Source organism: Sinocyclocheilus grahami, unplaced genomic scaffold (genome assembly GCF_001515645.1).
Source record: "Sinocyclocheilus grahami isolate Dianchi unplaced genomic scaffold, SAMN03320097.WGS_v1.1 scaffold6.1, whole genome shotgun sequence".
Classification (NCBI taxonomy): Eukaryota; Metazoa; Chordata; class Actinopteri; order Cypriniformes; family Cyprinidae; genus Sinocyclocheilus; species Sinocyclocheilus grahami.
In genome coordinates this window covers 3,917,984-3,944,408 of record NW_015505185.1, presented here as the reverse complement: position 1 = coordinate 3,944,408, position 26,425 = coordinate 3,917,984, and the positions used below count along the sequence as shown (strand labels likewise).

At 38.0% G+C, this 26,425-nt stretch overlaps 1 protein-coding gene across 10 annotated transcripts in view; it reads left to right on the top strand.

The window, feature by feature from the left end:
- rap1gap2a (RAP1 GTPase activating protein 2a) overlaps nt 1-26,425 on the top strand; it is a 78,397-nt gene that overhangs the window by 25,119 nt on the left and 26,853 nt on the right. For 5 of the 10 annotated variants that reach the window (XM_016275511.1, XM_016275501.1, XM_016275494.1 and 2 more), the window contains exons 1-2: nt 9,785-10,033; nt 25,284-25,368. In XM_016275511.1, coding sequence (XP_016130997.1) covers nt 9,810-10,033; nt 25,284-25,368 — 309 coding nt within the window. In that variant the 5' untranslated portion in view covers nt 9,785-9,809. Of the gene's footprint in view, nt 1-9,784; nt 10,034-25,283; nt 25,369-26,425 lie in introns of those variants that run through there. The other 5 variants (XM_016275518.1, XM_016275543.1, XM_016275526.1 and 2 more) reach the window with 2 other exon arrangements.

The window sequence follows — 26,425 nt, the reverse complement described above, 5'->3', positions numbered from 1 at the left end:
TGCAGACACTTGTAAATGATAGATGATCTGTTGGGCAGTGTCCCGGATGCCCCGCGTCGGAGCAGAGAGGTCTTAATAATTACAGTGACGATATCTTTTTCAGAGATGAATTTAGAAACTGCCATAAAATGATGAGGTGTGAGAAAGAGATTCTGAGTTCATAGCAGAGTGGTATGGGAAAAACACAGCTCCTCGGGGGTTTTCCTGGAAGTTAGAGGTCAAATGAGAGTCTTTTATTCCTCAGGTTTTAATCTTTGTGTCTGGGAGTTGTTGTGGCATAAGCCTAGAGGGATCCGTTTCATGATGTTACTCACTGTACCTCAGGTGACCAATCCTTCACCCGGCCCAGAGGGATGGCAGCTCTTCTGTAAAGTGGAATGAAGTTGAGATAAATGATCAAGAAACATTAAAAGAGCTCTTTGTTATTAGTTATTATTCTGCTTACCCAGGTAGGTTTGCAGTATTGTTTTAAGACTTTTTGACATCTGGTACTGTAGATTGAGGTTTAAAATAGGCGAGCAATTACTCAGATATTAGTAAATGAAGCCTTTGACACCAGTTCTGTCTCGAAATTTCTCAGTAGAAGTTATCGCACCACATACCAATGACATTTGTAAAGGTCGCGCTCAAATCAAGCTTTAATTTCCATAACATTGGCATTTTCTCATTTTGCAGATGCTTTTGGACCAAAGTGCAAACAGTCAACTGGTGTAACAAATACAATTACAGAGAGCATGTGACTTGGTTAATACTGAGGCAAAGCCTTAGAGAACGAAGAAGATCTTCATTTTGGATATTAACTTTGGATCCCCTGCTCTTAGAACAGAGGAAAATTACTTTCATGAACCAAAGTAATAACAGAAACATGAGTGCAGTGGCATAATGGTACTCTAGGGCAACCCGACAAAAATTATAGTTCATTATAGACATAATAGACTAGTTTATGTACTCAGGCTAACTTAGAAATGAATGTTCAGGACCTCTGTTTTTTTTTCTTTTTTCTTTCAAAAGTTGTTACTGTAAATGTAAGCACATGTCATGACTTTGCTGTCTCATTTATTTAGCCTGTACTTTGCTGAACATAATTCCAGTTGCACATTGACATTGAATTGACCTTTAAAATTAGCATTATATTTTTTTATCACAAACGTGTACACTGAAAACACACAGTGATTATGAGTGCTCTGTAGCCTACAGATTATTGAAATCAGTCTTTAAATATGCATGCACTAATGTGCAAACATTCATTCATTAGGACATGATCCAAGAAGGTTTAAGTGGTGACGGCTTAATCCTAAACGATGTTTGAAGAACGACAGTCATAAATTGAGTGCCTGTCCATGGAAACACATTATGCTAGAGAGTTGTCATCAATGCCGAATGACATATCTCACCTTGTAAAACACATTTGCGCTGAAACGGTCATAAAGAAACACGCTACTGTCTTTCCAAAAGATTGTAATTGGTACTATTAAAGCTACAAGCAGCGTTGAAAGGGCCCTCGCATCTGGGCTCACCGCCTCCCGTTGGCTTTAGGAAAACAGTGAACGGTGAGCAATATGTATTTAAAGTGGTAAATGTAGGAGGAATATGTCAGTCATTTATATGTGCCAAACTTCCTGCTGCCAGCTGCTGGCGCTATGACTATAACTTAATGTTGGCATGTAGATGTCTTCATGTCAGGACTTTTATCAAATATATGAAGTTTGGTGCAGATTGAACACGATGGGCCCTATTTTAACGATCTAAATGCATGGTCTAAAGTGCACGGCGCAATTGCGCTTAGGGCATGTCCGAATCCACTTTTGCTAGTTTAAGGACGGGAAAAATGGCCGTGGTCCCGGCGCATGGTCTAAAAGGGTAGTCCCTATTCTCTTAATGAGTAATGGATGTGTTTTGGACGTAACGCATCCTTAAACCAATCAGAGTCACATCTCCCATCCCCTTTAAAATCCAGTTGCTCTCGCGTTTTTTATTTTTAAAAATGTTTGTGTGCTGCTGCGCGTCCCTGTGTGTGTAATAAGCAAAGTGTACACGTGTTGTGCACCCGTCTATAGGCGCATATTACTAACGCGCTCTTTTAATAACAAAGAAAAAATATTGCGCCAGACTTTAGACCAGGTTTTTGTTGGTCAATGGCGCAGTCTATTTCAGTTGCCTCAAAATAGCAATGCGCCAGCAATGCGCCTGAACACACCTCGTTTTCAGACCAGTACGCCCATGGTTGCACAAATGGGCGCAAATGCATTTGCTATTTAAACAACGTGGCGCAGGACGTGAAAATGACAACTGTGTCGGGCTGAAACTAGCAAAAAAACACTTGCCAGGTGTATGATAGGCCAGGTGTTCCTCTTGCCAGCAGGTGGCGCTATGATTATAATAGAATATTGGCCTTTAGATGTCTTCAGGCCAGGACTCTTATCGAACATGTTAAGTTTGGGGCAGATCAGATATTGTATGCCTGAGTTACAACAACTTTTTCCATAGTGAAACATCGAACTTTGTCAGGCTGCCACCGACACGAACTTCAATGAAAACTCAAGATCTTCGCAATTTAAAATTGCAAAGGGCTTTTGATTACACTGACCAAACTTGGTGTTGATCGGTTTAAATCTCTAGGAGGAGTTTGCCTGAAAATGGCAAAAACCTGCAGAGAAAATTCAAAATAACAGACTTCCTGTTGGGTTTCGGACTTCATATCGTGGGACTTTTTTGTAGGTATTGGTGTGTTACATGTGTCACCGAATTTCGTACATGTATGTGAAACATAGCACGAGGGGCACTTCGTTTAAATTGTATTGGTGGTGCTATTGAGCCATTTTCCCAAACCCACTTCTGAAACCCATATCAGATGTAAATTTTCACCACTTCTGGTGCGTGTGCAAAGTTTCATGAGTTTTCAAGCATGTTTTAGGCCCTCAAAAATGTGATTCATGTGAAGAATTGAGCAATTCCAATAAAGTCCTCTCACCATCGGTGCTCAGGCCCTTATTATACAAGTCTCTGGAATACTTGATTCTGAGTGGTCAGCAGCATTCAAATATTTTTTGTTCAATGACCACTGAACCATATAATTGATCCTTCCTACCTAGTTTCATGACTCTCATGTCAGTCCACAGACCAGTTATATTAGTATTATTTAAATACTGTTATAACATTTATTGATATTTTTAATGTTTTTATATTTGCAGTTTAATTTTAGTTTAATTTAAGAACTTTTAAGCTTATTGTGCTTTTGGCATTTTTACTCGTTTTTGCTTTTTTAACATTTCTATTTAGTGCTATTTTTATTTCAGGTTTAATTTGAGTAATTTTAGAACTTTATTACTTATTTTAGTTAGTTTCAACTTAGACTGATTGGATAAACATTCCTCTACTTACATTTATGCAAAAGTCCAAGAATTCACGGCAGTTTCCATCTGAAATGCACATTGGAGGCAGTATAATGGCAACACCCTTTATTCCTTCTTTACACAAAGTATAATTACAGGGGTAGATTATCGATTAATAATCGATTAAATATCACACAATTCCTTGTGCAGTTCTATGTTATGACTTCAAAACATTTATACTGTGGCACATTATTTGTAAACCAATAAAATCCATATGTAAGGCTTTTCTAATGTAGTAAACTTTCTCTGTAGCTCACCTGGTGCAGCATTGTACTTGCGATGTGGAGCACTTGAAAACAAGTCCCATGAAACATGAGTAACAATTAAAGGGCTCAAAGACTTGTAAAAGCAGGCTAAATTGACATGGTTGTTCAGCAAATGCATTTTTACCTCAGTTAATTGCTTTTGTTAACACATGGTTAGGATTTTCAAACATGATAGATCCTTAAACTTTTAGTGCCACACACCGGATATTTAATTTCTGAACTGCTGCGATACATACATACCAACTAACCAACCAACAACCATTGTATATAAAAGGTTGCCTCATTCATGTTCATCTGTTTTGATGTTTGTTAGCTCTGCTCATTGGAAAGTGTCATTTTAATTTTGAAAGTGTCTTGAAACGTATCATTTTGTATCATTTTGCATAAATTATGGTACAGGCATGTAGCCTATTTCCAATGAACTTGGGTTTGTTAATTTCCAAGGCAACATTTCTAATTTTTGTAAAACATTTTTATCTAATATTTATATTTCATTTTATTTTATTTCAGCTTTGTCAATTAACAAAATATTTTTTAATAGATTTATTTAACAATAACAACACTTCCACAGACTCTTTCATTTTTACGTTAGAAAACTGCTCAAATCAATATTTAATGTCCAGTTATTTATTAGGTAAGTAGCCATGAAATAAGTTGGATATTGTCAAGTCAGCTGGCCATTATCGCAAAAATAAACCTCCTGAGACCTGCCAAACTATCTGGGTTTATTTTGCGATAATGAGCAGCTGGCTGTTTCCCTTTCCTTAAGTTTAAGACTGACATTATTATGCCTTCCAAAGTTAAAATTTTGCTTTAAATATTTACAATTAACTTCTCAGTAACTATCCAAGGGTCACACTTACCTGTGACCTTTGAATTAACCATTGAGTTACAGCACTTTTTTATTGGTAGTCTCCAACTGTACATTGCCGTCAAACTAATTATATCAGTAAGATGCTGTTGTTCAAGAGTAGGTGTTTGTGTAAGTGGCTGCTAAAGTGTGTGTATGCGTTTCAGAGATTGTGAGTGAGTGAGTGAGTGAAGTGACATGTGGCCAAGTATGGTGACCCATACTTGGAATTAGTGCTCTGCATTTAACCCATCCAAAGTGCACACACACAGCAGTGAACACACACACACCGTGAACAACACCCGGAGCAGTGCAGCCATTTATGCTGCGGCGCCCGGGGAGCAGTTGGGGGTTCGGTGCCTTGCTCAAGGGCACCTCAGTCATGGTATTGAAGGTGGGAGAGAGTGCTGTACATTCACTCCCCCCACCTACAATCCCTGCCGGTACGAGACTCAAACCCACAACCTTTGGGTTACGAGTTCGACTCTCTAACCATTAGGCCATGACTTCCCCCTATTGTGAATGAGCCTGTGTGTTAGTGTGAAAGTGTGTAAACACACTGATACAGCGCTGTGCTCATTAAGGAGTTCTGGCTTGGCTGGGCTTGGCTCTAAGGCCACATGTTTCTCCTGTGCAGTGCTCGGCTATTTCTGTCTGCAGTGTTTGGCTTGGATTTATACTCAGCTGCTCTCTCAGTCACCTTGTCTTTTCTTGTCTTGTCTCATTCTTCATACAGCGTCAACACATTTCTATCTAGGCTGGTTAATAGACCTATCTACTGTACACTTTTGATAAATTTAGAGCGCATGAGCTTCAGACAGAAACTAGATTGATGGCAACCTTAAAACCTTGTGTTCCAATTGTCTGGTTCAGTGTTAGTCACCTTCATTGTCTCCTTAAAACAACAGGTTTTGCAAAACCACATATTTCTGAATATGCTGAGTGTGAAATAAAGTAGGGTGGGACTTATCCTTTAAAATCCGATTGTTAACTCTGTTTGCTAACATTATGTGCTAGTAAATTATTATTTATGCTAGGATAACATAATTTTTGCTTGGCTAATATTAATATTGATTATTTATGCTCATATATTACTGCCTATTTGTGTAATTTTGGCTAATATTATTTATATTCATTATTATATTATTGGCTAATATTATTATAGCTAGAATTTTTATTGTTTAATGTTATTTATGCCAGGATATTATTGGCTAATATTATTTAGACTTGTGTATTTGCTAATAATTTTCACGCTAATATACTGTTAGCTAATATTATTTATGCTAAGCTAAAATATTATTGGCTCATATTATTTATGTATTATTGGCTAATATTATTTAGGCTAAGATATTATTATTGTCTGATATTATTTATGCTAGGAACTTTTTGGCAAATGTTATTTATGCTACAATATTATTTATATTTATGCATCATTGTCTATTATTATTTATGCTACATCCTCTTGTTGACCTTTTGTCAGATTTGGAGAAAATGGTTTAATATTAAATTAAAATATTCAAAACACTAATTTTGAAAACAACCTATGTAATATATGTAGCTAACCTAAGGAGTTTGATCTTGCTTTGAGTTTGCTCACCTTTTACTTCAGAAACAGTGAAGATTTTTCTTCTGACTGAATTTCAGGGTTTGATTTTGTATATATTTTTTTGTGTTAGTATGTGATAAACTGCACAGGTGTGTAGTTTTCATATGGCAGATGCTCTGCAGGTTATGTGATGTAACTTGTCGCCATTCTATTGTCACTGGAGACGTTTCCCAGGCCCTGTGTCCCCTCGTGATGGCCAAAGTGTGTTTTTGCACCTGAATGAAGAAGACCACTGGGATATCATGTGAAGTGCAGGGAAAGGTGTGAGATATGTGTGTTGCTCTGAGCTTCTACAGATGTTTGGAAGGGAAGAATTTGTGATGTCCTATAGTGTATTTGCTGTACACCTTGTGTGTGTGTGTGTGTGTGTGTGTGTGTGATGTGCTGGGGGCAGTGGGAGTCATGTTTGTGTGTTGAAGGAGATGAGGGAGTGGGAGAGGGGGATGTTTGCTCATGCATTTGTGTTTGTGGCTCTCTCAGGGGTTTAGCCTGGAGCTTCATGGATCTTTGTGGAAAGACTGCTCACTTTGTGTCCATTCTGAATCTCTCGCTCTCCATCTAACTCTTTTAACAGTTCAGCCAAGAGAATACAGTTCACCTTTCCCTACCAGACACCTCACATATTCATTTTGCAGTACCTCTCCATAGATACAAGATACCACGTCTCTTCCACTGATCACATCACTGGGCTTGCTTGTCAACCAGCCCTTTCCCCAGAGGAAGCTCAGGGTTGCTGTGGGGATGAGGATCTTGGTGGCAGATTTGGGGAATCTGAGGCGACGTTACCATGGCAGAGCCTGAGTCTGGGGAAGGGGTACATTGGCTCTTTGAGGCACTTGTTGTTGCAGCTGTTTGGTTGTTTTTGTCTCATTCTTATTAATTTTTTTGCACTCATGAGGGAACAGTATCTCACATTCAGTGAAGTAATACATACTTCAGTATCTTACCTTACAAACTTTAAGTCACATTCATGTCTAATTTTAACAATACAGTTTACTGCGGTAATTTAATGTACACTTCAAAGGTTTGTGGTCAGTTTCTGACTTTTTAAAAAAGATGTCACACCCAGGCTGCATTTATTTAGTCAAATAAATAAATAGAAAAATTTATGAATTATTTAAACCTATTAAAATATTAATGCAATTTAAAGTAACTGTTTTCTACTCTATTATATTTTAATATTCTATTAATGTTATATTTTAATTTATTTTAAAATGTATTTTATTCCTTTAAGAGCAAAGCTGATTTGGTGGAAAAAATCTATCAAACAAATTATCAATGTTGAAAGCAGTTGTGTTGCTTAATATTTTTTTTTATGAAAACTGTGATACTTTTTTAGGACGAATAGACAGTTCAATAGAACAGCATTTATTAGCAATATAATTTTTTTTGTTACATTATAAATGTCTTTACTATCACTTAATGGATCCTTGCTGTATAAATGTAATAAAATAAATATTAATTTCTATCAAAAAATAACCCAGAACAGAATATTCAGCAAGAAAAAAGGACTTGATTTTATTGATCTGGAACTGATTGAACCATGAAAGTTGGTGGTTGCAAGGCCTGAGTTGAAAAATAAGAGGGGTTGAAAGCTGCAAATTGTTTTAGAGGTGGGGCAATTTAAAGATGAAAGGTTAAGAATATAAACATGTTTTATTTGAACAGTGTGCATTGAATATCAGGAATGCATTTTAAGAAAGTAAAGCAGAAAAGTCCATTTTGATTTAATGTCACCTTTAATCCTTATTGATTAAGAGAGAACCAGCTGGCCACTGTTTCAATTTTAGCTTTCATTTTACTTGTCAGAGAACCATCTGTTTTTGCAGACATGGGTAGTTAATCTTTTGCAAACAGAACAAAAAACTGGATGGGTTATGGCCATTATTAGACACAAAGAGCACATCTGACTATAAGTGTTGGACAAGCAGTGAGTCAAGGAAAGCATCATGGCGTTGTTGTGCCATGATACACTGCATACTTCCAGTGTTGATTGGGTGGCAAAGATCAACCAGCACCGCAAGTTTGACAGAAATTGGTGTAAAAGCAATTTTCACTCAGAAATCTCAAAAATAATGACAAAGAATCATCAAGTAAATTAGATAGATAGATTTAAGTTAACATACTCTTATAGTTCAACTTCAAAAAAATCATTTTTTACAGTGTACTACTTAAAACTACAGTGTGGTCAGTAATATATTTTTTTATGTTTTTGAAATAAGTCTGGTAACACTTTACTTAAAGCCTTTATCTATAATGCATTATAAAGTGTTATTAAAGCATAAAATGCATTATAATTATTCATAATGTGCATTGTAATACATTATAGCTTATCGTAAATAAGTATTACCAAATTTAAATTCATAGTGTAACAATGAATTGATAAGTGTTGTATGAACTGTGGTTACAATTATTCATGAGATTGTACGATGCATTAAAAGATGCATTACTAGGCTTAATTAATTAATGCATTAAAACTACTTTTATAATGCATTATTATACATAAATGCTTTAAGTAAAGTGTTAACGGAAGTCTCTCTCTTTTCATAAAAAATACAGTAAAAATATTAGTATTATGAAGTACTGTATTATTAGAATTTACAGTTAGAATTTAAATTACAGTTTAGATTGTATAGTTCAAAAGTACAGCATTCATTTGAAACATAAATCTTTTGTAATATTATAAATGTCTTTACTGTACCTTTTGATCAAATCAATGCATGTTTGCTGAATAAAAGTATTAATTTCTTTAAAAATAAAAATCTTACTGACCCCAAGCTTTTTTATTTTTATTTAATGTGGTGCCATGAGCAAAAAAAAAAAAAAGGCAGATTTCAAACCAGTACTTCTGGGGGTTCCTGCACCAGCTGAGCAGCTGCCACTGAGATGAATGGAAATGCTAACGGATAGCCTTCTCCAGGTATTATAGACCTCCTTGGGGCAAATGCTCAGCAGGCCCATGCGTTAATCCATCTATGAGCGAGATATGCATGGAAAAAGTCAGACCCAGCACACTAGGCAGACAGCAGAAGAGGAAGTAACTTCCTGCAGTGGGAAAAGGCAAACAGAAAGACAAGATGAAAGACAAACAGAGACAGGACTGAGAAATGAAGAACAGGTCAGACGAGATGCTGGAGGGAGCGAACCGCCGGACCGTGGCATATGCAAACGCAAATATAATGGAACATATAAAGAAGATTCTTACTTTGGAAGAAGGTCACTAATATTGACCGCCTTATTGTTATACGCCTGAATTTTCTGAAAGCGTTTTGTGTTGCCATAGAAAGCAGGAAAAGAGGTCAAGGATGTTGACCGACAGGTGATGGAGTTTCTTTCTGCACTGAACAAAAGGTGCATTTTGATTCAGAAAGATGCAAGATGCAATTAAGTCTGACTGTATTTACATGAAGAGGGTAGGAGAGGACTTTTTTTTTTTAAAGATTGAACGAGTGTGGAAAGGTCTGGCAACAGAAAGCCGAACAGTCCAGGAACAGAGCAGATGGAAAAGTGAGAGAGGGATTGGGGGAGAGGGAGGGGCTGGGGAGAAGTGGGCGTGAATTGCATTCTGTTCAGCCTATCAGATCCAAACAGAGGCAGGCAATGAGAACTGGTGTAGGAGCAAGTGACAGGAGAAGAGAGAGAGAGAGAGAGAGAGAGAGAGAGAGAGCATGAGAATTGAGAGAGGTAGACGGGAGATGTATATTCTCAGTCCCTCGGCCCGTGGCAGAGAGCTCGGTCGCACCAGAATAGCGCAGGACGGTCCTGGTCCAAAGTCTGTTTCGGAGTGTGGGCCGGACAGCATGTCGGATTCCAAAGCCAAAGTCAACTCCAAAAAAGCCAGCATTCGGGCTGCTGTCATTCTGATCGGACTACTGCACAAGTCCAGACGGCAGAAGGAGAAAGAGAGGGACAAGGAGCGGTGGGTGAACTTTTCTTTTTCCCACCCTCTAGTTTGACCTGTGATTCAGATCTGGCTGTTGTTATTGACCTGGGTGCTCTGCTTGACCTGCGTATTTCTATAAGGTTTCTGGCTATGTAGGTCGTTGTATGTACACTTTATACATTTATTGTTGTCCCAGAGTGTGTTGTAATTGGGTCAGTATATAGTAAAGGACCCTTTTTTTGTGGCTCATTTGAGGATGTTCTCGTTTGCAACTTCTAAGCTTGTCTTTCTCCTCATATGCCCCAAAGTAAAATATATTTCTTGTTCAGAGCTCAGGATGCTCAACTTCTGAATTATGTGTCATTGAAAAATCTCAACTATTTCTGATGGAGAAATAACATAACACACAAATAAGACAATTGTTGATATACAGCAAATGTGTATCTCTATAAAATTAACATGGATTGCATTTTTGATCTTGAAAGAATGTAAAGAGAAATGTTTAATTTAATCACATATTTGGCAAATCTTAGCACCATTTGAGGGGTTGTTTTACTGTTATTTATTTTTGTATTTTAAGTTTTCATTTTATTTGAGTAATTCTTCATTTTTATTGGTTTTTAAATTTTTCTATTTAGGTTCAATTTATTTTAATTTCAATTTGAGTTTTTCAGTTAGTAAATTTAGTGTCATCTTTAGTTGGAAACATCTCAAATTGTTTTATTTTAATTAACAAAAATGCTTTAATTTTAAATAAGAGTTGAGAGTCTCCTCAAACAGTTGTTTTTGAGGTCTTTTTTAGAAGCAAAATCGGCCTTGCTCTCTATGTAATCTCATTGCTGTCTAAGGGAAACGGTTAAGAGAATAAGAAGATTGCATATGTATTTTCATATGCACTTTGTGTAACCGTCCATGTACAAAGAGTTCAAAGCAAATACAGCACTGTTAAACAAACTGAGAGTAAACAGAGAGAGAGAGAGAGAGAGAGAGAGAGAGAGAGAGAGAGAGAGAGCGGTTTTCACCAATCTCTTCTGGACAGGGTCATCCAGGTCAGAATGTACAGTATGTGGAAGTAAATCTCTGAGGATGAGACCATGAAACTATTTCTCAGCTATCATTTACTCCGCTTCTCCTGTGGCTGTCTGGTCAGTAGCCGTGTTGCACCCTATCAGCTGGCATCATCAATGCTAACAGTGGCCCCAGTGTAAACTTTGTCTAATCATTCATTATAAACTGATTTGACTGCATACTAACACATGCCCAAACACACTCTTTTACGCAGGTGTCGTGCCACTTGGAACCACACAATACGATTTGTGTTCGTAGGCACAGTGTGTGCGGCTCCATTTGCATAGATCTCATTGATAACTGGCATGGTTACTGACATCACTGCGAGACGGCCCAGCTCTAGTCACCACTTTTGTTCCCTCTAGATCAGTTCTGTCCTGTTCTTCAGCTCAGATGTGCAGAAGAGAGTCTATAAATCAAACAGGCTTTTCAGAGTGATAAGTGGGGCATATTTGTAAACGTTATAATGTGATTCACCTTGATGGAATCCTGGAAGGTTATTGCTCCTTCTTGTTTTAATCGAAAGGTTGATTGGTGTAGTAATTGCGCTGTTTTATCTTAAAATTAAAGGTTTGGTACCAGATTCGAGAGCACTTCAGAGTGTAATTTGTTCTCAGATTAGAGTTGATAGACGTTCTTTGAGTAGGTAAAAAGATCTTTAAAAAGCTTTTTCTTGATCAGTATTTTTGTATTGTTTGCCAATAAACATCACAGAGACTATCCCTTGAATCAATTTATTTAATATATATAATATTTAATCTTGCATTATTTATTATTAATAATTGTTAATCTAAAAAAGTGTTAACACTTTAGTATTGGGACCAATTCTCACTATTAATTAGTCGCTTATTAGAATGCATTTTATTAACATATTTGTAGTATATTAGTACTTATAAAGCACATATACTGCATGACCACATTCTACATCCCTAATCCTACCTAACAACTACCTTACTAACTATTAATAAGCAACAAATTAGGAGTTTATTGAGGCAAAAGTCGTAGTTAAATGGTGATAAAAAAATGGTGATAAAAATGTATTATTTAATTTATAAATTTTTTACCTCATTGGCAGATTTTTGGGGAATAAAACAAGTGTGAGTTTAATGCTTTATGCTATTTTCCAGTGGGTTAATGGATAATATATTATCCATAAAGCTAATTATTCATAAAAACGGTAAATTTACTTAGGCCTATGTATTTACTTATGTAAGATATACCTATTCACATAAGATATAATATTTAATGTAATATAATATATTTAATTAATATAATATAACAATCTTGAATTTTATCAAATGAAATAATTAAATTTGTAATAATATTTAATCTTGAATAATTAATTTATTTATTTTTTAGGCTTAAATGCTTAAAATGGCAGATTTTAAGCATTTAAGAACTTGTAGCATGCATAAATAAATAAATAACGTTTTTTGCATACTTTTTTCAAGTGGGTTAAATTATGAAATGTTTTCGGAAAACATAATGCAATTTTGCTCCTCCAGTAAATTAATTTTATTCATTGGTAACTCTAAATAAATTAATAATGTTTTTGCATACTATTTTCAAGTGGGTTCAATTATGATATGTTTTCGGAAAACATAATGCAATTTTGCTCCTATAGTAAATGTATTTTATTCATTGTTAACTCGTCATATTTTTACTGGAAAACAAGACAAAAAATACTTAAGGTAATATTTGCATGATTTTTGTTCTTTGCAGACTCTCTACCAGCTTGAGTAGTTTGATTTCGGTTATTAATAATTCTTTATTTGACATGATGTTCATTTATCTTGGCAAGTGCTGTAAGATGAGAGCAGCAGCAAAAGCATTTCTTCATAAGTTCATTAAGCACCAAAGCAAATGTTTTTCTGGTTTCCCGTTTCATTCACTGAAATCAAATTTTCTCCACCTTCATCACTCATTTCTCCCATGATCCTGTCTCCTGCAGCTCACATGAAGTGCCTTCACCTCCTGACTCATTCTGTTTCCATCACACTTTATTTTCCTTCAGCCTTTTTCACTTTTCTCCTTCACGTCGTTTCTTCACGTGTAGTTTTTATCCCTATGAATCTCCGCTGTGCCCTCCCCTCGTTACTTCCTCTTTGCTCAGTTGTTATGCCCCCCTCTCTCTCTTTCTGTTGTTGAGAAAGCGTTTTTGATTAGCAGCTGTGTGAAATTAAACTAAAGTAGGTCACCTTTTGCCCTCTGTCTCGCATATAAACATACAAAGACTCAAAGTCCTTTTGGTCAAAGGATAAGATTCCTAGCATAAGATTCCAGTTCCGTTCCTCATTCAGTACCACAGATGCAGCAACAGTCTGTAACTGTAAGAGCGAGTCATTGCGAATACCTGGAAAAAACATGCAGCTCATTCATTCAGAAGAGGCCTTAAAACAGACCTCTGGCTGCCAGCACAATGGCAAAGCACACTCAGTGATATATACACAGTATGTCATAAAAAAATCAGAGTAAAGGGCTCAAATGGCAGCACTTTGGCGTAGTGATGGATTATGATATAATCATGTTCCTTATCAGTCCTGCTAAATGGAAACATTAAATGGACAGAATATTGCTTCTGAAGCTCCTTGAACATTTTGTGATTTAGCGTCAATAACAAATAAGTGTGCCCATAATGAAGAAAAGAAAACTTTTATCAATCTAGATTAACTTTGTATTCATATTGTTCATTTGATTTTTTATTTAATATTAATAACTCTAAACGTTGTGGTGTACCAAGTGAAAAAAAATTACATTTTTCTTGCATCTTGAATATGTGTTTGTGTCCACATATTAATCATTATTTTCATAATAGTTGTTAAAGTTTATGATCAGTAATTTAGACTTTTTGTATCACATGACATTTTGCAACTTGAATATCCATGAAAAGGTCTAATGAACTAATATTTGACTTATGAAATTATGCCAAAATAATAAATAAGGATATTTGTCTCTGTATTACCCTGCTATTTTTGACATTAAATCCTCAATGAGTCAAAATTAATTAATTCAGAAATATGCATGTAGTGTTGATCATAAACTGTATGTTGTGTATTCAAGTCATTTTATGTGAGATTTGCATTGCTTTTACAATATTTGTTTAATAAATGAATAAATCCAGGACATAAACAAGCATCATGTCAACCTCATAATTGATTTATGAGCAAAATCAAATCTTTTAGAATATGTGTCTAAGATGTTTTTGGCTCTAAGCTCAGAGTCAGAGAAAACAGAGTGTGAAAACTGATATCAAATCAATCAAAATTCAATCAAAAAACATTTTTCCCAGCTTCGCTGTTGCCGTGGTTACTACATTTGACCTTTTATAGAGCGGTAGTGTAGTTGCCACTCATTATCAAAATAAAAATATCTCTTCTGGTGTTTGTGTGCATATATCGGTCCATTGAACTGTATCAGTAAATGGAATAGATGAGGTGACCGTGTCTTTCTTAACAAGTGCTCCGAGACGGTTTCATTGACAGGTTGTATAGAGCCTATTTGCAGAGTAGTTGCATTGAGGAGGGTATTTTTAGAAGTCACTTTTCCCCTTTCTAGCGCTCTCAAAACCCTGTGGCGTCCTCTTTGTCTCCTGTTAGACTGTTGATTTAGTGATATGGACAAAGGATAAATGCATTTAAAAACCCCAGAGGAGCACAGGTTGCTTTAATAGAGGGAGTGATATCAAAAGCTCTGCTCAATGCCAGCATCTCACCGGCCCCCTTAAGGTCCCTGTGGTGGTCTACTGAGACTCCTCCAGAGTCTAGGAGTTTGTTTAGGCAGAAGAGGGCTTCTTTAGGACTTTTTGGATGATGTAAACCTTCAAAAATGAACAACTGTCCAATTTGTCCAAGGGCAAATAAACACAAGCTGTTCTCCGAGTCATGCTGGAGGCAAAAACTACTCAGACTGAAAACTGTCAAACGGGTGAAGGAAGGTATCGCTGATTTGAGAATGAATTTGGTTTATTCAGACAGTTGAAACGAGGGATTACGTATGAACAGGTTTGTTTTTTTGTACTCTTGACTCTATTGTTTTCTTATTTTGTTTTAGCATTATCTGATTTGTAAAGTCAAAATCTAGAATCGAAGGCGAATTCATAGATACTAGACATGAAATAGTTACTTATATGAATGTGTGGTTTATCGTAAGCACGGATAAAAATAGTCTATAATACAACAGATTAAATACAACACAGCAATAATATACACACTGGCCTGAAGAAAATGGGTGTTCATTCAAAGAAGGTTTTCCTATGAATTAATTAGTAGAAAAGTCCATTTCTCCTGTGCATTTGTGTCCCTTTGTTTCTGGAGAAAGCAGAATGAGAGCCGGCTCGCATTCCACAAGGTTGTAAATGTATCAGGTTACCATGAAACCAGGGTCTTGTTCGGCGTCCTGGGGTGTTACAAAGTATTTGTGAAATCTAGCTAACAAAATATATATTGTGTGTTGGAGTGTTCCAGACGCTACACTTACCAAAAAGAACCATGGTAATAATATTCATAATGGTATAGATGCCATTGTCACCTAAATATGATGATCCTACTGTGTGGGTCCCCATTTCTAAATTATAGCAACAGCTATTATAATTTCATTTAGGATTCACTTTGAAATCATTTTCACTCAGAAATACTATAGCTACACTGAAAAATGACTTTGAAACAATTTTCTCTCTGAAATTGGTAGTCCGTTTTACAGATAAAGATTATTTTTACAGTGTAGTAAATTTGACAAAATAATTATAAACGGCAAGTATGTACTGTGTATATGTATAATTATGTATAAATATACACACACATATTTAAGATATTAAATATATACATGTATGTGTGTGTGTATTTATATATATATATATATATATATATATATATATATATATATATATATATATATATATATATATATATACACACATATAAATACACACAGTACATCCATAGCCTATATATTATGTAAACACAAACTTTTATTTTGGATTTGATTTTAAATAGTAAATATGATCATAAGCAAGACTTTTTCATTTTTGACTGTGATGCCTAGATTGTTGTATAATCCTCAGAACTCCCTCTATTACAAAAGCTAAAAACTTCCTTTTACCCTTATTCTCTGGAAAAGGAATAAAAAATGTCCTGACTGCTTCACTGCTACTCTCGTCCTGCTGAGAGTTATTAGCCAGCGCTGCTGCTGTAGGATGTCAAGCCTCTGAGCAGTTGCCATAGTGGCCCGGCTAGTCTTGCTAATGTGTAATGGTGACTGAATGGCTTTATTAATTGAGTTATTGATTGTCTACAGACGGTGGGCAAAATCGCAGGTACAGTAAAATGAAGAACAGGTGCAAAGAGTCAAAGGCCAACCGATTTCCTCTCAGAAAAAAATGCTAATTTGTAGAGATTTATAATAGCCAGATGTATATATTGCATCATTAAGTGATCATAGAACAGCTGTTTTTTGTTGTTGTTGGAACTAGCTATTGAAAAGTATGTGCAGAAGAAATAAGTTTGAATTTGATCAAATAAAAATCCTAGCACAATACCTTATTCCTCTACTTTAATAGTTTGTTTACAGAAGTTAAGGAAAAAAGACCGAATGCTTTAATTGAGCCCTATTGAACGACTTCTGCACACCCTTCTAATTCATGTTAGCACAGCAGGGACTAAAAGCAGAGAGGGTTTTAACAGCACTCAGTATCGATTGTTCCTTTTACATGTTAAAACGTTCCGTTTCAGCAGCAATTATTTCTTAATTAAATTTCCATATGGAGTTCATTAAAACTACCTTTGTACAAGTCATTTTCATTTGTGAGTGTGTTAATTATAATAAGTCTATGTGGTACACCGTGTTTGGGACCCTGCTTGCTGTTCACATTTCTCACTTTCTATAAATAGCCTCAACATATCATCATACAACAGGAAGCAGCACTGACTACTCCAACAGCTATCTGAGGAAAAAACATTATCCTTAAAAGACACTGGCATTGCTTCCCATAATCCCTTGCTGGAAGAAGAATGTTAAGTTAAGATGAAAAGGAGAGCTTTGACACTGTCATAATAATCGTGTAAGCATATAGATAATGTTTAGGCCGCGGACTCAGATGAGCATAATGTATCTGTAAAACAATAAACCTGACAGGAGTGTATTAAATTAGTTTATGCGAGCAGAACAAATACGCACTGCCATTGGTAGGTAACAATCTAATTTGCTGAATATTAAATTCATTACTGCAGTGATGTGGCTGAAGTTTGCCATTTGAATTTATCAAAGAGGGAATGATCAAGTTTATTTTTGGTTTTCATGGGTCAAAAATAAAATTTATAATTAGGATTTAATTGTCAACTCTCTGGCAATATCGCCTTTCCTGTAGTCTGGTGTCCTCTCTTGTCCTATTTCATTTGTAAGTGATAATGTATAGTCAGCATGTCAGTATCACAAAATAAACTCCCAACAGGGTAAACAGCATCCAAGCTTTCCAAATAAATAACTATTTGAATATATTTTAAAATGTAGTTTATTCCTGTGATGACAAAGCTGCATTTTCAGCAGCCATTATTCCAGTCTTCAGAGTCACGTGATCTTTCAGAAATCATTCTCAAATGCTGATTTGGTGCTCAAGAAACATTTCATATTACTATCAATGTTGAAACAGTTGTGTTGTATTATTTATTTATTTATTTATTTTTTTCCCCCCGGAATTTTTTGATGAATAGAAAGTTCAAAAGAACAGCATTTTTTCAAATAGAAATCTTTTGGAACATTATAAATGTATTTACTGTCACATTTAATAAATTTAATGCAATAAAGACTAGCATTAATTCTTTTAATAAATAAATAAAAAATGACCCTAAACTTTTGAGTTGAAATGATTTTATGATGTGCGAAGAAAGACACCACAGAGTCACACGAGATCATATTTATTTATATTTCAACCAATCAGAATCAAGACACCTCCGTTACAGTTCTCTACTTACATAATAAATACTCAGTCTGTATGTTGTCTTTTTCTTTTTGGAGTGTATTCAAAGCATGAGGCATGTTGCTGGAACATTAGATAATCATAATGACTGGGCAGATGTGATTAGTATTGAATCAGACCTAATTAAAGAGGCAGATATACAGCCTTGTGATGAAACTGTGGACTGGAAATGAAGGGAGACAGCATGTGCTGGACATCACAGAGATATCACAGCTTCCTGCTTCTCCCTATGAGCTGATAAGAGTCTAATGAAGCAATAACTGTGATTTACTGTGATTGTAAATTGTGTTTCAGGGCTGCTGTAAGGCTTTATTCATAAGTAAACATCATAAACATACTCTGCAGTCGAGTTCCAGGAAAAATTTTGTGTAGCTTTCTAATAATCCTATTTATAAGGCTTCATCTTTCCATTGTGCACAGCACAGCAAACCTCTTAGCCTCTTTTCACATTCCTCATATAACAGAACAGATTTTGAGAAATTTAGCAATTTATCATTCACTTATCAATGGATCCTCTGCAGTGAATGGGTGCCGTCAAAATAAGAGTTCAAACAACTCATTCATTAAGGTGTTTTAACTTTAAACAATATAAATTGTCAATAATCCATAATAATGCTTGCTTCAGATGGACTGGAGTCATGTTTATTACTTGTGGATTATTGAGATGTTTTTATCAGCTGTTTGGCACCCATTCCCTGCAGAGGATGCATTGGTGAGCAAGTGATCAGATCCAGATCTGTTCAGATGAAGAAACTAACTCATCTTCATCCTAAGGGTGAGTAAATTTTTTGCATTTTATAAATTTTTGGGTAAACCGTTCCTTTAGGTTTTTTATCTTTTTTTTTTTTGTAATGTATATATAAGAAGATTAGCAGTTGAAAAGCTTCCACTAATATATATTGATTGAATGCTGAGCATTCAGTGGTCTTTGTAATGCTGTGTCTGTGGACCTGTCCATTCATACTAAGTGAGAGTGATGTAGTCAGTGATGCAGTTACACCAGCAATGAGTGTCATTAGACGGTCAAAATGCTGATCAAACTCTCTTTAGCAAAACACATTACATTGGATCTCTAAAGCCACAGAGGTTTTAGACTGCATATGATTGCAGCACATATGAATTAAAGTGCTCATATTAACAGGCCACAGCATTCACATTGCACGAAAAATGACTTCTAATTTATACACTAGTGCTCAAAGATTTAATTCGATTTTTTAGCAATTTCTAGTGATGTGATGCCAGTGCTTATTTTTATTAATTAAAAAAAAAAAAAATTTGGGGGGGGGGGGGGGGGGGGGGGGGGGGGGGGGGGGGGGGGGGGGGGGGGGGGGGGGGGGGGGGGGGGGGGGGGGGGGGGGGGGGGGGGGGGGGGGGGGGGGGGGGGGGGGGGGGGGGGGGGGGGGGGGGGGGGGGGGGGGGGGGTCGAGGTTTGACTCAACACACTTGCCCTTATGGTTTCAGTATTTGTTTTCTAAATGTGTCTTGAATTTGTACGGTTTTTAATTTCATCACGCAAAACAATGTGGTCGACACCATGGTTGTCCAAGAAAAATTGTATTTAATGTATTCTTTAATGTAATCTTCTTTAACCTTGCTTAGTTTTTTGCTTGATTTTTAAGTATGAGGAATGTCACCCAACCCATGTTGGCATCTGTCTAATTTGATGAATCTGTGCCAAAATACAGTAGACTTGGACCGACCTCACGACCTTTGACGTCAGCTTTACTGTTGTTCATCTGTTTGTGCTCTTGTCTTCAGACCTACAGCAGCAGCTGGCATTGTTCTGGTGACCCAGCTGGGAAAAAGGTGCAGTTGCAGTATAGAGGTGAATTTGAACATGACTGGCCGTTTTCAACAGTCGTGGTGTGATGGAGCATGTCCCCTCAAGCAGCTGCAGTCATGGCTAGCTGAAATAGATGTTTACTCAATGTTTCCTATTAAGAATGGAAAGAATGGCAGCCAGATAAGCACTCACATTTGGCTTTTGGGTCTAAGTGAACTGTTTCTGTGTGCTGGATGTATTTCAGAAAGGAAAACAGTGAGTATGTGCTTCAGCAAAGTACATTAACATTGACTTTGTCCCTCCACCTAATGTGATATTTTAGTAATGTCCAGGTCACCTACCCATGCTAAAACTCTCTAGAGAACAAAACAGAAAATTTGCTTTGTCACTGCATTAGAGTACTGGATGTTTTATTCATAATTTACAGTCAGGTCCTAAGAGATGATTCGTAAGATATTTGGTAACACTTTATTTTACGGTGTCCTTGTTACACACGTTACATTTACTTACTATTATAATTGCAATAAATGATGCATAATTACATTGTTTTTTAATGTATTTTTTATTGCATTTTTCATCTGATCAGTATTACACATTTGCTTATTTGATTTGAAATACTGCTGAATCTTAAGTATTTCTTTTTTATTTTACATTTTTCAAATCCTTAAACTGAATTTATTTTCAGGTTAAAATAGGATTTTAAATACCAGATTTTCAATGTGGACCCCAGACCTTTGGACTAAATCTAGTTATGTCTCCACAGACAAACCTCTGCAACAAACGTCTTGGTTAAGTATGTAACCCTCGTTCACTGAAGGAGGGAACGGAGACGTCACGGTGACCGACGAATTGGGATCTCGCTTCGAGAGATCGGTGGTACAGCAGCCGTGGCAACAGGACGTGATGTCTCCGTTCCCTCCTTCAGGGAACGAGGGTTACATATGTAACCGAGACGTTCCCTTTCAGTCGGTCACTTCCAGTCACGTCAGTGACCAACGAATTGGGATCCCTACCAAAGCACCACCTATGCTGCCCCTTCCCGTGCCCCTAGTAAGCCACCTGATTCCCCTCGTGGCTACTGGGGCGGATGATAGGACAGGGCTTACGTGGAGAGAGTCTATTACTGTTGTTCCACTTTATCTAACACTGGGAAAGCGTGCCCTTTCCAGCGAGGTAGCATGTGGAGATTACACTTACGGACTGGTGTCAAGGGCAGTACAACATATGGAATGTCTCTGAGGTAGCTCCGGCCCGGCTAGGAGGGAGTCAACACCGGCAGGGATGGCAGAGCAGAGTCTGCCAAAGGAAAGACATGGTATCGTGGACGAATACACACATAGGATCACTGTGGGGATCACAACATATGGCACCTAGCCTAGCACAGGGGTTAACCAACAGGCAACTTTACGAGTGTTAGGCCTGGCGCCGGGCACTCCACCACGTCCAGCTGCCGAGGGTGACGGAGGAAATCCACAGGGTTCGCCTTGTGGGGAACTGAACTGAAGAGCAGAATAAGCTCACCTATCCAGTCCGTAGAGGGGAATGGCGCAGGAAGCGAGACACCGAGCAGTTCCTCTGAACTCTGGCTACTCAAGGCGAATACACAAGAGGACACTGGCTCCATAAGAAGGCTATAAAACCTAGTAAACGTGTTTGGTGTCGCCCAGCCCGCAGCTCTACATATATCTGTCAGTGAAGCGCCTTGCACCAATGCCCAGGAGTGTGCTCTCAACCCGAGGGGGCAAGGCACACCTTGGGATTGATACGCCAAGACGATGGAATCCACTATTCAGTGGGCCAACCTCTGCTTGGAGACAACCTTTCCCTTCTGCTGGCCTCCGTAACAGATGAAGAGCTGCTCTGAGATTCTAAAGCTCTGCGTACGGTCCACATATATGCGTAAAGCGCAAACTGGACAGAGCAAAGCTAGGGCTGGGTCTGCCTCCTCCAAAGGCAATGCTTGCAGGTTCACCACCTGATCCCTAAAAGGCGTGGTGGGAACCTTGGGCACATATTCGGGCCAGGGTCTCAGGATAACTTGAGAGTAGGCCGGCCTGAATTCCAGGCACGATTCATTGACGGAAAATGCATGCAGGTCCCCTACCTTCTTCATGGAAGCCAGCGCAGTTAAAAGCACAGTCTTTATTGACAGAGTTCTCAGCTCTGCAGACTGCAACAGCTCAAAAGGGGCCCGCTGCAATGCCATAAGCACCAGAGGGATATCCCAGAAGGGTACGGGGTTCGGGCGAGGAGGATTCAGTCTCCTTGCACCCCTCAGGAACCTGATGATCAGGGCGTGCTTCCCCAGAGACTCACCATCAACAGGATCATGGTGTGCGGCAATATACACTTTTAGAGTGGAGGGAGACAGCCTTCGCTCCAACCCTTCCTGGAGGAAGGAAAGCACAGCTCTGACCGGGCATGTCCAGGGGTCTTCCCGGTGAGAAGAACACCATTCAACTAACAGGTTCCACTTCAAAGAATAGGCACGCCTCGTAGAGGGTGCTCTTGCTTAAGTGAGGGTGTCTACCACTGCCTGGGGTAGATCACCTAGGACCTCCGCGTTGGATCTAGGGACCACACGTCGAGGTTCCACAGAGCTGGACGCGGGTGCCAGAGAGTGCCCCGTCTCTGAGACGGTAGATCTTTCCTCAGAGGAATGCACCAGGGAGGCACTGTCACGAGGAATATTAGTGCTGGGAACCAAGTCCGGTTGGGCCAGTAATGCGCAACTAGCAGGACCTGCTCCTTGTCCTCCCTGACTTTGCACAACGTCTGTGCAAGTAGGCTCACTACTATCATAGAGATGGCATTCCTGGACCACCAACGTGGCCATTGTCTGACCCAGGGAGCGCACAGTGATGAGGTCCGTCGCTGTGCACAGCTCCTGCATCAGCCCTGGGTCAGAACTACCCTCTTGCAACTCCTTTAATGCCTTGGTCTGGATTTTTTTTCTCATTTTGTCTCTCATAGTTGAGGTATACCTATGATGAAAATTACAGGCCTCTCTCATCTTTTTAAGTGGGAGAACTTGCACAATTGGTGGCTGACTAAATACTTTTTTGCCCCACTGTACCTGCAGGAGTGCCATGGCTTGCAGGTCGGAGGTCCAGCGGCACTGTAAGCCTTGGACGTAAGCACGGATGAGAACTTACAGGCCTTGGATGAGAGACGAGGGTTACCCCTCCAGGTGGCACTGCTCCTCGGACACAATTGCATCGCAACCGCGAGCTCCACCGGGGGGATTGCCTCGTAACCCCTGATTGTCACCCGGCGCCGGGTAACGACAGCATCCAGAAACACACGGGTGGAATGCCATTTTTACAAAGACACAACGTCACACTCGTGTTTGCTCTTTTAGGGAAATTTGCTCTTACACAGTGCTGAAGCGCACAGGGGAACCACCGCTGCAGTGCTGTCACACCAACACGAGATGAAGAAGCCTCTTTCCCCGAGCTCGCAGACTCGTACAGAATCACTCTCTCTTGTCGATAGGCAGAGCAGAACAACAGAACTGCTCGGCTTCGAAGCGAAAAGCTGAATATGCGTTGCACCTGCTGCCTACTTGATGATGCCGATACCGATTATTTCAGATCAAGTAGACAGATAACCAAAATTTTTAACCGATATATATGTCTGGTGTAAAAATTTAAATGAATGTAAAAATTAAGAATAGCAAGGGCTCTGACAAAAACATTCTTTAAATGCCTTAAAATTATTTTATCGGCAAATCGGTTTTGAAAATGACCGATACTGATAACCATAAAAATGCTTAGTTTTGGCGCCGATAATTGGCCAGGCCAATAATCGGTTGGCCCCTACAACAAACGGCATGTTTATTGTGGTATCATTGATATAATATAAATAATAAATATTATATATAAATATTGTCAGTAAATATGTAATTGGTTCCATTCTCTCAGATTGAAATAACTCTCCTTTATCTTTCATTGAAACCTTCACATCCTCACATATGTATTTTTGTGCCATTTTCCAGCTAGAAATCTTCATGTGTTCAGTCTTTTTGGAGTTTAATGACCCTTGGAGGTGTAATGTAATGAAAGATTTTAATAGACCCTCATTTGAGACCGTCTGCAAGGAGCTTCATTTCTAGACCAGAGTTTGTCTGCCTGACTAATTTTAACCTGTGATTCCAAGTAGCCCCTTTCTCATTTGTCTTTGGCTGAAAGAACTGCTTCTAAAATGTGATCATGTTCCTGCTTGGAGCCTTACACCTTTCTGTACGCCTCGTCCCCCCCCTCTTTTACCCCTCTCATCTCTCCACCTTTTTTGACCTACAGCAGTCTGTCTGCAGGGCTGGCTGCACTGAGTTGTTCTTGTTATGTCTCTGTGCAGATACCGAAGCAAACAGAAGAATTGTTGTTATTGAGTTTTTCTGTCCTGTAGTCTTTCACCTTAGTCTCTGGAGACCAGGCTCTTTTTAGTATATCTTCTCAAAGGGTACTGCACTGACACTCTGCCCTCAGTGTGCTTGTGTGTGTGTGTGTGTGTGTGTGTGTGTTTGTATACATCTACGTCTGAGGGGCTAGTCTTTTGTTTTAGTGCAAAACTACCATATCTTGGTCTTCAGCTAAAACGTGTGTTGATCTACCCCGCTAACTGTTATTTTGAGGAAACCAAATTTCTGAAATAGTTTACATTTTGAGCTTGCTTAGTAAACATATTAAATAATTAAGTAAAATATAAATGGGTCATGTGACCCTCATTTTTTCTTCATAATATGTTCATAAATTTATTTGAAAATCCATAAATAATACTACAAATAACATTCATTTTTATTGATTTATTTTTATTGTTGTTGTTGTGTTTGGTTAGGATTTTTTTTGTACTTGATAATGGTATTACCTTGACATTTCTAACTTCACATCCCCTGAAAAAAACTATATACAATTTGTATATATATGTAAATATAAAAAATTTAATTATATTATACTACCTGAAATGTGTAATATAATGTAATTTGGATTCAGTAATGGACTACAATTTGTATTTATTCATTTATGGAAAATATTTGAACACTGCCTTAATATTTAAAATAAAACTTTTGTCTGCAAAATTAAAGTCATTTGGTGCAACCAAAAATGCTGAAAATGGTATAAACGTTTTTCAAAACCACATTAAACCTACATAAATACAAAGAGTGCATTTCGAAGAACCCGGGACATCCCTTCTAAACTATATGTTTCCTTAAAAAATTTTTTTTTTTTTTGTGGTGACACTCGTTTACCCAAATATGCTAAATTAATATCATTAGCTAAGTACAAAAACAATAGTCAATGCAAAGTCTCCTGATAGATAAATGATACAAATACTGTAAAATGTCTGTTTGCTTCTGCGTTTGAGGTTCCAGTCTTCTGTTTTAGTGCAAAACTTCACAATATCTGATTAGTCTTCTACATAGTGTGCTGACCATTGGCCTGGCTAACTGTGTGTGTGTTTTGCAGGAAACAAGAGCTGCTGACCATCTCCAGTGTGCCTCTGGGAGAATGTCCACCCTCACCTCCCCGCACTGCACCACCCACCATGAAGGTGAGTGTTCTGGCCACGCAATCACACACACACGCACAAACACCTCTCTATTAGCTGCTGTTAGCTGAAATCTGCTGCATTCATCTCCCAGGCACACCTTTGTACTGAATTAACCTCTATTAGCTGTGATAGCATGAGAAAGTGAGAATGCCCTTTGTAGCATGCCATATAAAATGACCCTTCTTTCACTACCAAAATGTCAACATGCTCTTACAACATGCCTCTAACTGATTTAGACATGCACATTAATTCACACACACACACACACACACACACACACACACAAACACGCACGCACACACACATACAGCTCTATTAGCTGCTGTTAGCCGAAATCTGCTGCATTCATCTCCCAGACACACCTTTATACTGAATTAATCTCTATTAGCAGTGATAGCATGAGAAAGTGAGAATGCCCTTTGTAGCATGCCATATAAAATGACCCTTCTTTCACTACCAAAATGTCAACATGCTCTTACAACATGCCTCTAACTGATTTAGACATGCACATTAACCTGCGGTACTGTCTGTGAAGGTACATGCAGTGTGTTTGAGGTAGAGCTCTTCATTCAATGTTACCTCTAAATGTAATTCAAATTCATTTGGATTGAGAAATCCATTTTCTTCTGAGCATTAAGGTCCCATTGAGTTCACATGGTATCGCTATCTCTTCATATTTGCAACAGCCTCGAGAGAGGCTGGAAAGATTCTGTCTTGTTTAAAAGTGGTACACTGAGTTCAGAGATGGATTTTGTGGCATGAGCAGAGCACAGTTGGTGTCACCTTGAAATGAGACGCACTTGCCGAAAAATCAGAAGAGGAGGATGGAGAGATTGGTGTTTATGCAGGAAGGGAGGGTGAGGGGCCAAGGCGTCAGGTGTGATATTAAGATGAGAAGACATGAAGTCAAATCCAGAGGTCATGATCCTGTTAGCCAGTGCTTTAATTATGAATATAATTTCTCATAAGGACTGATTAAATGTCTGAGGCACACAGCACAGCAATTTATTTATACCTGTTGTTGGAGGATTTGAGGATTTATAAGTAGCTTTTTTTT